We start from the raw sequence: 14,812 nt of genomic DNA, 5'->3' as shown, positions 1-14,812 counted from the left end.
GGACAGGAGGATGGACCTTAGAAATTCGGCTTCAGAAAACAGGAAGAGGAAGTCTTGTCCTACCTTCTGTGTTACCTTCCTTTCAATATTCAGTGGAAAAGTAAAAGTGCTCCTATTGAGATGAAATAGCCACATATACTCAGAAAAAGCTGCTCTTTATTCTGCAGTGGAATGGGACAGGAGGATGGACCTTAGAAAAATGGCTTCAGAAAACAGCAAGAGGCAAGTCTCACTTTTTTTTCATTCTCAAAAGTGCTTTTATTGAGCTGGCTTCACCTTCGGAAAAAGGTGCTCTTTATTTTGCAGGTAGAATGGGACAGGAAGATGGACCTTCCAAATTTGGCTTCAGAAAACAGCAAGAGGTAAGTCTTACTTTTTTTTTATTGTCAAAAGTGCTCTTATTGAGCTGGCTTCACCTTCGAAAAATGTGCTCTTTATTCTGCAGGTGGGATGGGACAGGAGGATGGACCTTAGAAATTTGGCTTCAGAAAACAGCAAGAGGTAAGTCTTACTTTTTTTTCATTCTCAAAAGTGCTTTTATTGAGCTGGCTTCTCCTTCGGAAAAAGGTGCTCTTTATTTGGCAGGTGGAATGGGACAGGAGGATGGACCTTCCAAATTTGGCTTCAGAAAACAGCAAGAGGTAAGTCTTACTTTTTTTTATTGTCAAGAGTGCCCTTATTGAGCTGGCTTCACATTCAAAAAATGTGCTCTTTATTCTGCAGGTGGAATGGGACAGGAGGATGGACCTTAGAAATTTGGCTTCAGAAAACAGCAAGAGGTAAGTCTTACTTTTTTTTCATTCTCAAAAGTGCTTTTATTGAGCTGGCTTCACCTTCGGAAAAAGGTGCTCTTTATTTGGCAGGTGGAATGGGACAGGAGGATGGACCTTCCAAATTTGGCTTCAGAAAACAGCAAGAGGTAAGTCTTACTTTTTTTTTATTGTCAAGAGTGCTCTTATTGAGCTGGCTTCACATTCGAAAAATGTGCTCTTTATTCTGCAGGTGGAATGGGACAGGAGGATGGACCTTAGAAATTTGGCTTCAGAAAACAGCAAGAGGTAAGTCTTACTTTTTTTTCATTCTCAAAAGTGCTTTTATTGAGCTGGCTTCACCTTCGGAAAAAGGTGCTCTTTATTTGGCAGGTGGAATGGGACAGGAGGATGGACCTTCCAAATTTGGCTTCAGAAAACAGCAAGAGGTAAGTCTCACTTTTTTTTCATTCTCAAAAGTGCTTTTATTGAGCTGGCTTCACCTTCGGAAAAAGGTGCTCTTTATTTGGCAGGTGGAATGGGACAGGAGGATGGACCTTCCAAATTTGGCTTCAGAAAACAGCAAGAGGTAAGTCTTACTTTTTTTTTTATTGTCAAGAGTGCTCTTATTGAGCTGGCTTCACATTCGAAAAATGTGCTCTTTATTCTGCAGGTGGAATGGGACAGGAGGATGGACCTTAGAAATTTGGCTTCAGAAAACAGCAAGAGGTAAGTCTTACTTTTTTTTCATTCTCAAAAGTGCTTTTATTGAGCTGGCTTCACCTTCGGAAAAAGGTGCTCTTTATTTGGCAGGTGGAATGGGACAGGAGGATGGACCTTCCAAATTTGGCTTCAGAAAACAGCAAGAGGTAAGTCTTACTTTTTTTTATTGTCAAGAGTGCCCTTATTGAGCTGGCTTCACATTCAAAAAATGTGCTCTTTATTCTGCAGGTGGAATGGGACAGGAGGATGGACCTTAGAAATTTGGCTTCAGAAAACAGCAAGAGGTAAGTCTTACTTTTTTTTCATTCTCAAAAGTGCTTTTATTGAGCTGGCTTCACCTTCGGAAAAAGGTGCTCTTTATTTGGCAGGTGGAATGGGACAGGAGGATGGACCTTCCAAATTTGGCTTCAGAAAACAGCAAGAGGTAAGTCTTACTTTTTTTTATTGTCAAGAGTGCCCTTATTGAGCTGGCTTCACATTCAAAAAATGTGCTCTTTATTTGGCAGGTGGAATGGGACAGGAGGATGGACCTTCCAAATTTGGCTTCAGAAAACAGCAAGAGGTAAGTCTTACTTTTTTTTTATTGTCAAGAGTGCTCTTATTGAGCTGGCTTCACATTCAAAAAATGTGCTCTTTATTCTGCAGGTGGAATGGGACAGGAGGATGGACCTTAGAAATTTGGCTTCAGAAAACAGCAAGAGGTAAGTCTTACTTTTTTTTCATTCTCAAAAGTGCTTTTATTGAGCTGGCTTCACCTTCGGAAAAAGGTGCTCTTTATTTGGCAGGTGGAATGGGACAGGAGGATGGACCTTCCAAATTTGGCTTCAGAAAACAGCAAGAGGTAAGTCTTACTTTTTTTTATTGTCAAGAGTGCCCTTATTGAGCTGGCTTCACATTCAAAAAATGTGCTCTTTATTTGGCAGGTGGAATGGGACAGGAGGATGGACCTTCCAAATTTGGCTTCAGAAAACAGCAAGAGGTAAGTCTTACTTTTTTTTTATTGTCAAGAGTGCTCTTATTGAGCTGGCTTCACATTCAAAAAATGTGCTCTTTATTCTGCAGGTGGAATGGGACAGGAGGATGGACCTTAGAAATTTGGCTTCAGAAAACAGCAAGAGGTAAGTCTTACTTTTTTTTCATTCTCAAAAGTGCTTTTATTGAGCTGGCTTCACCTTCGGAAAAAGGTGCTCTTTATTTGGCAGGTGGAATGGGACAGGAGGATGGACCTTCCAAATTTGGCTTCAGAAAACAGCAAGAGGTAAGTCTTACTTTTTTTTATTGTCAAGAGTGCTCTTATTGAGCTGGCTTCACATTAAAAAAATGTGCTCTTTATTCTGCAGGTGGAATGGGACAGGAGGATGGACCTTAGAAATTTGGCTTCAGAAAACAGCAAGAGGTAAGTCTTACTTTTTTTTTTCATTGTCAAAAGTGCTCTTATTGAGCTGGCTTCACCCTCAGAAAAAAGTGCTGTTTATTCTGAAGGTGGAATGGGACAGTGGGATGGACCTTAGAAATTTGGCTTCAGAAAACAGCAAGAGGAAGTCTTGTCTTACCTTTTGTATTGCCTTGGAACCAGTGGCGTATCTAGGGTGTGGCAGGTGTTGGCAGGTGTTGGCAGGTGTTGGCAGGTGCCATGGGCGCCAGGTGAACAGGGGCGCCATTATGTGGTCGGGTGTGAATGTGCCAGGTCAGGCACTCAACCTGGCACATTCATAAATGATCTAAAGCAACCGCCATTAGAGAGGTTGTGGTGTGAAACCTAGTGCGGACCACACGAAAACGCATCCCCAAGGACATGTTAACCATGTTGCCATGGGCGCAGGTAGCTCTAGATACGCCACTGCTTGGAACACTGTGTTACCTTCCTTTCAATTTTCAGTGAAAAAGTAGAAGTGCTCCTATTGAGATGAAATTAGCCACACATATACTCAGAAAAAGGTGCTCTTTATTCTGCAGGTGGAATGGGACAGGAGGACGGACCTTAGAAATTTGGCTTCAGAAAACAGCAAGATCTTACTTTTTTTTTTTTTTTCATTGTCAAAAGTGCTCTTATTGAGCTGGCTTCACCCTCAGAAAAAGGTGCTGTTTATTCTGAAGGTGGAATGGGACAGTGGGATGGACCTTAGAAATTTGGCTTCAGAAAACAGCAAGAGGAAGTATTGTCTTACCTTTTGTATTACCTTGGAACACTGTGTTACCTTCCTTTCAATTTTCAGTGAAAAAGTAAAAGTGCTCCTATTGAGATGAAATTAGCCACACATATCCTCAGAAAAAGGTGCTCTTTATTCTGCAGGTGGAATGGGACAGGAGGACGGACCTTAGAAATTTGGCTTCAGAAAACAGCAAGAGGTAAGTCTTACTTTTTTTTTTTTTGTCAAAAGTGCTCTTATTGAGCTGGCTTCACCTTCGGAAAAAGGTGCTCCTTATTCGGTAAATGGAAGGGGACTGGAAGATAGACCTTCCAAATTTGGCTTCAGGAAACAGCAATAGGAAGTCTTGTCTTACCTGCTGTATTACCTTGGAACACTGTCTTACCTTCCTTTCAATTTTCAGTGAAAAAGTAAAATTGCTCCTATTGAGATGAAATTAGGCACACATACTGAGAAAAGGTGTTCTTTATGGTGCAGGTGGGATGAGACGAGGAGGAGAACCTACAAAATTTGGCCTCAGTAATCACAAAACATGGCCAGTAGTTAACTACATGTAGTTAAACTACTACTTAAACTATCAGATTGTAGTTAAAAAGTAGTTATCAACTACTTGCAGAAATGTAGTGTGCAACTACCAGTTAAACTACTATTTCGAGTAGTTAACTATAGTAGTTAGGTTGCTGCAATTACTTCCAACTACTTCCGATTTTGCCGCAAGCTTTACGGCACGATTGTGCTTCCGACTTTTACCCTGAGCTACTTGTTTGATGAGAACGGAGGTGCAAAGCAATGCTTGTGATTCATATTTAGGTGTCCAAGAACACTATCAAATGGGATTGATGTTGATGGACAACGTTAAGTAGCTAGAGATGTAGTTAAAATACATTGTAGTAGTTAAAGAAGTAGTTTTAACTACCTCCCCTGAAAAGTAGTTGAACTACTAGTTAAACTACTCCATTGCAAAGTAGTTAGTAGTTATAGTAAAACTACTGTAGAAGTAGTTAGTGGCCATCACTGGAAAACGCCAAGAGGTCAGCGTTACCTTTTCCATTTTCAGTGAAAAAATAGTACTTCTATTAAGCTGAAGTTAAGGTCCAAAAAGAACCTTCGCATTTTCACCTTTAAAAAATACCGAGAGGCTTACTTATTACTCATGGTTGGCATAAAAATGAAACTGATCAAGTCGAACTAGAAATAAGCACACAGAGTCAGCAGACCATGCTCTTTAATTTGAACCGAAATTTAGGGTCGATAAAAGACCTTCGAATTTTCACTATTTCACCAAATTAACCGCACATACTTACAAACGGTGTTCTTTTTCTGCAGGTGGGATGCGACATGAAGAACCATCAAAATTTGACTTAAGAAAACACCAAGAGGTCAGCGTTACCTTTTCCATTTTCAGTGAAAAAAATAAAAGGGCTCCTAACGGAGCTGAAATTGACCACATTCTCGGTAAAACGTGTGCACTATACTGCAGTTTGGATGGGACAGCAGGAACTACCATCGAAATTGGTTTCGCTGCTACAGCACACACGCTACACAGCTACACACTGCTACAGCGAAGAGGACAATGTGTGTTCGAAATTTGGCCGCAGAAGACTCAAACTTCATTCCGAGTTTCAGTTGGTGTGTAATTGTCATTGAGTTGCATTTATGCTATTAAAATCTCTGTCTCATATCCAGTGTTCAATAAAATTCATATCATACGAAGCATTGGTCCTGATGGAGAAGGGCATAATGTTTGATAAACGCTGACCGGTGAGTGTCTCTGGTTAGATGGCTTACGATTTTTTAAACTGTCTAAAGAGGTTCGTAAACAAATTTTGAGAAGTTTACCTCTCTCGAAACAACAGCGCCTCCTCTCATGGAAATGCTGAACGAATTAATGGCCAAAAAACGCTGAGAAATGGACTCTTCCAGCAGTGACGTACACCCCCGAGGACGATACCATAAATGGACTCGTCCGGGGAGGGAAAGGACTCCCCTTGGACGAGTCCATTAATGAACTCGCCCGAGGGATGTCCTTACCCTCCCCGGACGAGTCCATTCTCAAGAAGTCACCTTGATTGACCTTGAACGACCTCTGTTTGACCTCTATTCGACCTCTAAAGCGACCTTGAAAACTGGGAAAATTTTGTCGAAAACGGCCCAGAAAAATTTTTACTGAATGACCTTGTTTGACCTTGTTTGACCTTGATTAACCTTGATTGACCTCTAACGCGGCCTTGAATTAGTTCAGGACGTCCCCGCTAGGGGGCGCCATCCGTTTTGCAAGAAAATAGCCAAATTTGGATGGATGAGTGCTAGTTGAGCCTATTCTACTGATGTTAATGGACTCGCCCACGACGGGGGGTGTCCTTTAAACCCCCCCTGCCGGACGAGTCCATTTCCCTGGGTCAATCTGAACGCGATTTTCAGGTGAGATGAAGTGGGGAGGTGGCGCTGCTTTTCCTCCCTTCTCGTAGCTTGTCTGGGGGCGCTGTTTTTGAGAATATTTTTGTACCGTTTAGACAAGAGCCACCCACCTTTCCAGCATTCTTAATTATGCACGTTTTCTCCGCAGTGTTGCGATTGAATTTTATTCAACAGTAGGGATAGGTACGGACAAATTTAAAAGGAAACATGTTCTGTGGTGGGGCTGGAGGACTATCTCCGCAGATGCCTCTTCCTGCAAAAAATACAAAGCACCCGCCACGTAGTAGATGTGCGTAACTCCAGCTTACTCTGAGCGCTATTTATTTATTGCTGAAAATTGAACAAAAAGTTCTTGTTTTCTGGAACACATTTTCTAGCTTCTTTTCTTCTTCCCTTGCAATTCCACCTGCAAAATAAGGAGCACCTTCTACAGATTATATATGCACAATTCCAGTTGAATGTACGAGCTTCTATTTCTTCATTTATTTTGCATAAATGGAAGAAAACTTGTAGAGTAATCTCGTAGTGTTTTCCGAGGCCAAATTTCCAAAGTGGTCCTTCCCAGCTGCAACTCCACCTGCGAAATAAAGAGCGCACTCTACAGAGCATATGTGCATAATTCCAGCTCATTCTAAGTGTGTTTATTTACTTATTTGTTTAGGTAGTTTTCGCTGCAAATTGAAGAAACTGTAAGACTAAATAAAGTTAAAATCCAGGCGGTTGGTGCTACATTCTAAAATGTTTACACGAATAAAATTCTTTGGTTGGCAGTAAGTGCTTTGTGTCATCCCGCTCTTGTCGCTTTAGTGGTGTTTCTTGTTAAGTGGTTTTTCACTTGCACGTTTTTTTTATCAATTATAGAATGAACAGCGTAGTAAAAAATAGATGAAAAATAAAAACGATGTCAAGTCCAGGAAGGAATAGCCATGAAAACTAAATGGAACAGTTAGAAGAATGAGTATCTAGTTTAATTTGACAAGCTTTCGGACGGAGTCCATCCTTCGTCAGGTACGATATAGAACGTAAGACTAACCTTTGTGTTTTCTGAAGCCAAAATTTCAGGGTTGTTTTTCCCCTGCGATTCCACCTGCAAAATAAAAGCACCTTCCGCTGAGTATACGTGCATAATTCTAGCTCATTGTGATCACTAATTTTTTACTGCTGAAAATGGAATAAAATGTCAGGGTAATAAATACATAGTTTCTTCTACGAAGTATATGAGCATAGTTCCGTTGTTCTTTCTACGTGTTTTTTTTTCTTCTTTTTTCTAAGAAATTGAAGAAAAGGTAAGACCTACCTCGGTGTTTTCAGGAACCAAAGCTGAAAGATTCTTCACCTACAATTCCTCCTGCAAAACAAAGATACCCTTCTACATAGTATATGTGCACAATTCCAGCTCATTCTAAGCGCTTCCATTTATTTGTGCTGAATATGGAAGAAGATGTGAGACTAAATTTAGGATTCGGCCGCGTTGGTGGTACATTGTAAAATGTTTACACGAATAAAAGTCTTTGGCTGGCAATCCGTGCTTTGTGTTGTCTCGTTTTTGTCCCTTTCTTCTTCTTTCGTTTTTTTTTTCTTCTTTCCTTGCGCTGGTGGTTTTATCCATTTTAGAATGTAAGACTAACCTCTGTGCCTTCTGAAACAAAAATTTCAAGTTTCATTTTACCTGCAATTCCACCAGCAAAACAAAGAGCACAATTACCGCTCATTCTGAGCGCTCTTATTGTGTAGCTGAAAATGGAAGAAAGGGTAACCTCCTTGTGTCTCCGGAGCCAAATATTCAAGGTTGCTCTTCCCCTGCAAAATAAAGTGTACCTTCTACAGAGTATATGTATTTTCTTCCACTTTTTAATGAAAAATATACAGCAACCCATCAACAAACTTCTCATGTTGCAATGAAAAACCGTCAAAACTAGTCTAGGTATCATTGGCTGAGAAAAAAATTTCGAGAGTTTTTTTTTTTTTTTTTGACAATATAATGCCATACAGGTGGCATAACCGTGGTAAGCATTTGGGAAGGGCGCCGCTGGTCGAACCACAGGTCCGGGGAGGGGGGGGGGGTGTAGAAGACCCCTGGATCTTACTTCCCCGTGCCGTCACCACTTGACGATCCTACTTTGCCCATCCTCTCCTAGGTTTCTTCCTCTAACCCCAATTACGTTCCACCCCCACCCGAGCTTACAGCAGGCCCGTACCAAGAAGGTTACATATGCCAGAACTTCAGAAGTTTTAGTATATAACCTCCTTTCCCTATTGGGCTGTCGCAGCGAAGTTTGCGCAGCGCCATCTCGGACCCAAGCGGCCACGGATTGAACAGGAGGTAGATTCTTCAGCGAGCTCTACATGGTGTTTCAAGCGGTATGGCGGTATGGCGCCAAGGGAAACTATAAAATCTGCAGGAAACCCACAGAAAAGGCAGTGCAGTCTTCTCAAGCGTGAACAACTGAGCATGTGTTTGAAAGCGCCGCGTCGTCTGCTAAACTACCGCGCGTTGCATATTTTGGGGGAGCTGAAGGCGCTGCTCGCTCGCGCCCCCTGGGGGATCCACAGAAACAAGTCTATACCAACGCCACCTAGATACAGTAGGTCTGCTCATTGCCTCCTTTCCCTCCTTCGCTATGTGGACATCAATAGTCAGAATTCGTCTGCTACTGCGATTCACCGTCCTACGAATTCAAGAACCCACAAATAACAGCAGCTCGCTTGGAACCTGCAGACCTAAATATTTAGACAAAAACTGCAAGACGCTTTCCAGAAAATCAGTTTTAAGAAAGATTGAGACCGTTTTGCGCTTTATTTCCAATAAGTTTTGTCATTTAGTACGCGGGGACGTTCAATCACAACTCGCAGACGACGGTGGATCTTCTGCATGGCCACGACCGCTGAAAGCACGTTCGTGATTGGCTGACTATTAGTTGTTACGTCACATCGACGAGTAAGCAGGCTTCCTCTATGTAGCTGGTGCTGTCTACACCACGTTTTCGCGTGGATGCCGCCATATTGAAAGCGCAGCGCCGTCTAGCCGAGGGAGCATGCTGAAAACTGTTTACCGCCCAAACCACGTGTCTTGTGCTGTATCCCTAGTGTTCCTTGTTGGCTTGTGTTGGCTGCAAAAGCGCTAGGTATCAGGCTGGCTGGAAAATCGTATATAGTGGTCAAGCACCGAACCAACCGAGGACCCACGGAGACAAGGGTGACAAGAATCCCTTATCAATACGCCGCGCTTGATAGCAAAGCTTTTCGCTCGGCATAAGAGATGGCGCTACGTATTTTTTGCTGGTATTGCACAACGTTGTTTTAACGATTATCATCATCAGTTATCGTCGGAAGCTATCAGATGCAGGGCGGGCAGCTCTACTCCCCTCTTGCACTGCATCATATCCAGTACATTAGTGCCAGAAACTAGCGCGTCCTGCAAGTAGAAGTTATGATAGATTTACTATTGATGTTATGATAAATGATTTACTAAGATATTTACTGTCTTCACTACTATCTTTGATGACATGGAATTATGAGCGTGTCTCCTTTTGTTTACAACAGGGATGCCGAATGGGATTCCATTCCAATTCCATTCCGAGGAATGCAGATTTGTGATAGTTCCATTCATTTCAATTCCTCGGAATGAAAAGGTATGGCCAATTCTCACTCCTGGAATGGCTTGGCAACCCCATTCCATTCCTTTAATTCCATCAATAAAAGAAAAGGGACCGGTAACCGTGCTGGGTAGCCTAGGAGTGCTATAGAGGAGATTGACATTATCCATCACGGAAAAAGGCAGAAAGACAAGGTTATTTCGCCCTTGACCGTGTGGCACCCAGACCAGTCCATTCCAATCCCATTCTCCTGCGAAAAAAAAAAATGCCTAATTCCATTCCATTCCTAGGACAGTTTCCGACATTCCACTCCAATTCCATTCCGGGCTCTGGTGAATCTGGAACGATTCCGGAATCATTCCAACCCCAGAGTGGCAACTCCTCAACTTTGGCTTACAAGTCCACCATTATTGCGCTGGTGTGACTTTCTGATGATTCCTCCGAGTTATTTATACGTTCTTGTATTTGGATTACCTTTCGACAATTTCTTTTATTATTGATAGGTTTCCTTCAATAACTTGCTGTGAGTAGTACTTCCACGGTTTCCTGCCTGCTGCTGCTATGCGGGTCGTTGACCATCTGTCATCATCCGACGTTTCTTCTGGCTACATTCCGATTTTGACTGAGACTCCTGCTTGTGTTTACGTTTATTCTACGGTTATGCCTGTATAAGGGACTTTAGTTTGCTCCCGGTACACGCAAGACTTTCCGAAACGGATTGCGGCCAACTTCGGGACGCCATCATTCGTTTAGGTTAGGCTTACCTACAGCAGTGAACATGTTACCTTCTGATGGCTCAAAGGCCAATAGCTCTTTGCCTTCCAGGCTCTTTGCTCTTGGTTTCGTGTTCTTAATGCGAAAAAGCGAAAGAAACACCGAAAAAATACCTCAAAAACGTCTGTGCTTTCCCTGCTGCGCAGAAGACGACCCTCTGTACCTTCCTAGTTGAAAACATATACAACACGCATGCTCCGTGTTCTTTACCAGGCTGAGAAAAGATGGCTGAACCGCGAAAACGTCCCGTCAGATCGAGATAATGCTGGTGGTAGATAACAGCGCAGGGATGTGCTACGCGTCCTTTGAAAATGTCTGAGGTGAACCCGCTGATAAATCACGCAAACCGATGCGGAAATTGTTTTTTCTTCCTTTCAGCGAAGGCTGAGGCATGCGTTATGCTCGACAATCGACTAGTAAGTTCTTGTACGAATGGATGAAGACACAAAGAAATGGCGAATGCGCAAACCCCTATAAGGGCATAATTTATTTAATCAACGGGCAGCTTCGCTTGAACTCCATCACCAAACTTTTTTTTTAAACTCCGTGGTACTCCCGCGGAAAGGCTATACGAAGGTGCACAGGTGTCGACGTGTGCAGCAGACAGGGATCGGAACAAGAGCTGAACCTGAACCGAAAAGTGCTAAAAAAAAACGTTATTTTTTTGCTAAACTGGAACTTAACTGAACCGAAATTCTTTATTCTAACGCTGAACTGAACCGGAACCGGAATAAATCTGAGCAGTTACCCGTTCGGCGAAATGGCTCAGGTGGAATGCTTGCTTGAGCAAGCCAGTGCGCCAGTGTTTCGCTAACAAACCATGTGGCGGAGTTTGAACGATTCCGCAATTTCGTTTCTTTTTTTTTTTTTTTTTGTTGTTGTTAAAGCTGCTGAGAGAGCGCAAAAAAAGGGAGGGAAGGACATGTGGACGAGGAAAAAGATAATTGTGGTGCATACATGGACTACACTATAATTACGGCTCCTATTGTATTGACTGGTCTGGGGTACCTTCAGTAACTTCTATTGATACCTCATACGTTTTGACTACTTCCACGTAAATCGCTAGTACGGTAACGTACTGTTAGTGGAATCTGTTAGCGGAAATGTCAACTTGAATATGGCCGCGATGTGACGTGCTTCTCTAACTGTTGCATAAGTTGAAGTTGCAAAGGAAGTGTGTTTTGTCTTTCTACGTTTAATTGCCTCATCCATTACAAAGTTGTAAGGGAACTTACCTGGCATAACATCTGGCATAACATCTGTGTGCATGGGCTCACTCTACGTTGCCCTTTTGCACCTGGGTGCACTGGAGCGAAGCTTCGTATTCTTCGGCCTTTGTGTTCGGGGCACGAACGTTGAGGAAATTCCTCTGTAGCGTCCTCAGTAACTTTAGAAGTGTCCTACGCACGAGCTGCCTTACCCAAGCTGCAAAGGGTGCCACTGAGGACCTCATCAACGTCCGTGCAAGCTGAACAGCCCTTCTTCAGCCTTTGTAGTCCGAACGTGTCTCTGGAAACTCGCGATCCTAGGAACTCCCTTGTTTCACCCCATTCACATGCTATTATGTAGTGTCATACATGGTAGATGTCTTTTCCAGGTAGTATTGCATCTACATTGAGTTTGAGCGAGACCAGGGGTCTTGGGATTCGAGATACCCCTTCGCGGTAGCCACGCTTACATGGCCCTGACCTGAAGGTACAGCTCCCTGCATGGTTAACTTGAACTCGGCGACAGCTAACCTTGCAGGGAGCTGTACATCGGAGCCATAAAGAGCTCTGAAAAGTGTATGCTTTCTGGTTAACCATAGTTTCTTACGGCTTGTGATTAAACCGCCTGGCCTCTTCTCTAGAGGGGTTTTGACCATATTTGCCGTCAATGTGAAGTCTGCTCCACGGGCGACTTCAAGTATTATGTTTTTGCACGCGGAATACGCTGCTCGATCATTCGCTCACCGCTTGCGCCACAAAGTATAAGACGCAGCAAATCTACCTTATATCGAAAGCAATGAGCACAAAAGAAAGTTTGGCTATAATAAAGCAACACGTATGACATTATAAACTGGTTTATTTACAAGCCCCGGCGCGTTCCGGAGGTCCATTACGGAGTCACCAGAGGACGCATTTGCTGGAAATGTTCATTCGGGATCCCGCGGGGCAGCCGAATGCCTCGGAAAACTCCTCGAAATTTCCCATTGGAATGTTGACCCTGCGATAGAAGTGAATCTCTACAAGTGAAAGGGATTCGTGTTTACGTGTGGAACCGACGATAAACATATATAACATCCAGAGAGACCTTTGGGGCATGTGACTTATTTTGCAGACGACAAGAACAGGATGGGCGGCTGCATCGTCGTCTGTCTCGAATACTGCCCAATTCGGAGCTGCAATTCGGAGGGTGGGGCGATGCCCTATCCGACTGTCGATATAATGATGTGGTAAATTCAATAATGAGTCGCCTCACGTACGGTGAGGACCAAAGTCCCTACGGCGTCCAAAAAGGTTATTTCCTATGTATCTTAGAAACACAGAATTACTTCGTTTCTATGTGAAGAGTCCACCGTCAGGAATACAGCTCCCTTGGGTAGTTTTAATGCGTTAGCATTAGGAGTGTCAAAATGGAAAAAAAGATGTATGCATGTGCGTGTATGAGATGGCCAAGCCTCACCGAGGCAGAGGTATAAGTGGAGATAAAAGGGTAATTGCAAATCAAGCCAAATGATAAGAAATTGAAGTAGTTGAGGGTAATTAAGAGTCAGAGTAATTAATAGCAACTAAGAGTAATTAAAGGTAATTATAGGTAATCGAAGGTAATTAAAGCAAGAAAGTTGAGTTTAAAGTTAATGAATGCAAGATATATGTAATTAAGAGAAGGATTAAATGGAATTGAAGATTACCGAAGGTAACCGCAGGTTAGCGGCGGTAATTAAATGTAATTAAAAAGAATTAACGGCAATTAAAGAGAAACAATAATTAAAGCAAGTAAACGTAATTAAAGTTATTAAATGAAATTCAAGATTACCTCAGGTGACCTGCAGTTACCTTCGGCAGTTGAAGGGTAATTGAAAGTTAATTAACTGAACCTGCATATAGTAATTGAAAGAGTTTAACCGGAAGTCAAGCATAGACCGGAGGTGGACAACCGGAAGTCAAGTATACACCGGAAAAAGCGCTTAATGCTACCACATTTCTCACCCATTTACCGCTAAATCGCCACTGAATTTTTTTGTTCTTGTTGTCTGCAAAATAACTTACATGCCCCCAAAGGCCTACAAGCCAGCAATTGCATTGCTGGCGGTAATGTGTTGGGATAGAATAATGAATCTTCTCACAGTGACAGTGAGGGATGTATGTCTTCTCCCCCCCCCCCTTTTTTTTTCCAACTAACTGCGGCTAAGTGGTCTGGGGTAGCCAGTCTTTGTCGTGACTTGAATCCCCCCCCCCCTTTTTTTTTCTATCACATTACATCACACCGAATTCCTCCGGTGTCCTAAAAAAAGAAAAAAGAACCAAACTCTAGGGACTATGCAGTACTGAGGAGTAAATTTTAGGGTGAGGGGACTAGAACTGGGAATAACTGCAACCTAGAAGCTGCAATGTCTACCTAATATACACCTTTTTTTTACAGTGTGTACACATTTTGTTAGAACCGAGCTTGTAAGACGTCGTTTTAGAACCGAATTAGTAAAAACTGATAAGTGAATATAGCATAATCAGAATAAAAAAGACGCATAAAAAAGTAATCATACAAAGCCCTGAATATGTGCATACTATTTGGCTGCCACCTGAAGTAGATTGCTTCGTGTAACCCACATGAAAAAGGCGAGGACGTTTCATATAACCTACCTGTATTTCGACGGGCTGTGAGTATCATACTGAAGGGTGTTTTTCATTTCCTCCTTTCTTGTGTTGCTGCACCACGCCTGTAAATACGAACAGAGCGGGAGATGAGTGATGTGAGAAGCCGTATACCTGTCATACGCACGTATGGGCATTTCAAAAGAACTGTTGGGAATTATTGGGAGTTTCAGAATAGCGGGCGTGATTTTGACGTACCCAGTGGTGTGGCTGTGTACTAGCGAAGGACGTCGAACTTCACTTTCTAGCGAGTTTGGGTCCTCGCGGTATTTTCGGGAAAGATCGTGCGTAAGCCTCAAAATACAAAACACAAATTGCGCTCTGCACCTTATCTGTATCTTGCTGCACGGCTGACCTTCCCCGTTTTATCTCACCTTTTCCTTTCCTTTTTTTTGTTGCTTTTTTTTTGCAAATAAATCGCCCCCCCCCCCCCCCCCCATCTTAAAACTTTCCAGTGTCGCTGTTTTCAGTTCTGTGCGATACCGTTTTACAAGCAGTTGGTTCATGTAGTACCTGCATTAAAATATTTTATCTGATAAATCTATAAT

The 14,812-nt window shown here is 42.7% G+C and overlaps 1 protein-coding gene and 2 long non-coding RNA genes across 4 annotated transcripts in view; 1 reads left to right on the top strand and 2 right to left on the bottom strand.

Moving 5' to 3' along the window:
- Positions 1 to 3,321: 3,321 nt before the first annotated feature.
- Positions 3,322 to 5,302, top strand: LOC135370417 (uncharacterized). Its single transcript, XR_010415336.1, has 3 exons — positions 3,322 to 3,821; positions 4,949 to 5,001; positions 5,103 to 5,302. It is a non-coding gene; the product is annotated as an uncharacterized LOC135370417 (long non-coding RNA).
- Positions 5,303 to 7,026: 1,724 nt separating this feature from the next.
- LOC135370416 (uncharacterized) lies at positions 7,027 to 10,642 on the bottom strand. 2 transcript variants are annotated; one of them, XR_010415334.1, is made up of 6 exons: positions 10,524 to 10,642; positions 9,841 to 9,886; positions 7,746 to 7,840; positions 7,538 to 7,679; positions 7,338 to 7,388; positions 7,027 to 7,127 (listed from the first exon to the last, which is right to left on the bottom strand). It is a non-coding gene; the product is annotated as an uncharacterized LOC135370416 (long non-coding RNA). The 2 variants fall into 2 exon arrangements; XR_010415335.1 differs by lacking the exon at positions 9,841 to 9,886.
- Positions 10,643 to 12,456: 1,814 nt separating this feature from the next.
- The window catches only part of LOC135370414 (neprilysin-1-like), a 45,004-nt gene continuing 42,648 nt past the window's right edge, over positions 12,457 to 14,812 (bottom strand). Inside the window, exons 20-21 of the mRNA XM_064604159.1 lie at positions 14,253 to 14,329; positions 12,457 to 12,615 (exon numbers count right to left, since the gene is read on the bottom strand). Coding sequence (XP_064460229.1) covers positions 12,516 to 12,615; positions 14,253 to 14,329 — 177 coding nt within the window. The 3' untranslated portion in view covers positions 12,457 to 12,515. The remainder of the gene's footprint in view (positions 12,616 to 14,252; positions 14,330 to 14,812) is intronic.

The sequence above is a fragment of the Ornithodoros turicata genome, chromosome 10 (assembly GCF_037126465.1).
Source record: "Ornithodoros turicata isolate Travis chromosome 10, ASM3712646v1, whole genome shotgun sequence".
NCBI classification, from domain to species: Eukaryota; Metazoa; Arthropoda; class Arachnida; order Ixodida; family Argasidae; genus Ornithodoros; species Ornithodoros turicata.
Note: the sequence above shows the minus strand (reverse complement) of the source record. Positions and strands in the feature narration are given on the sequence as shown.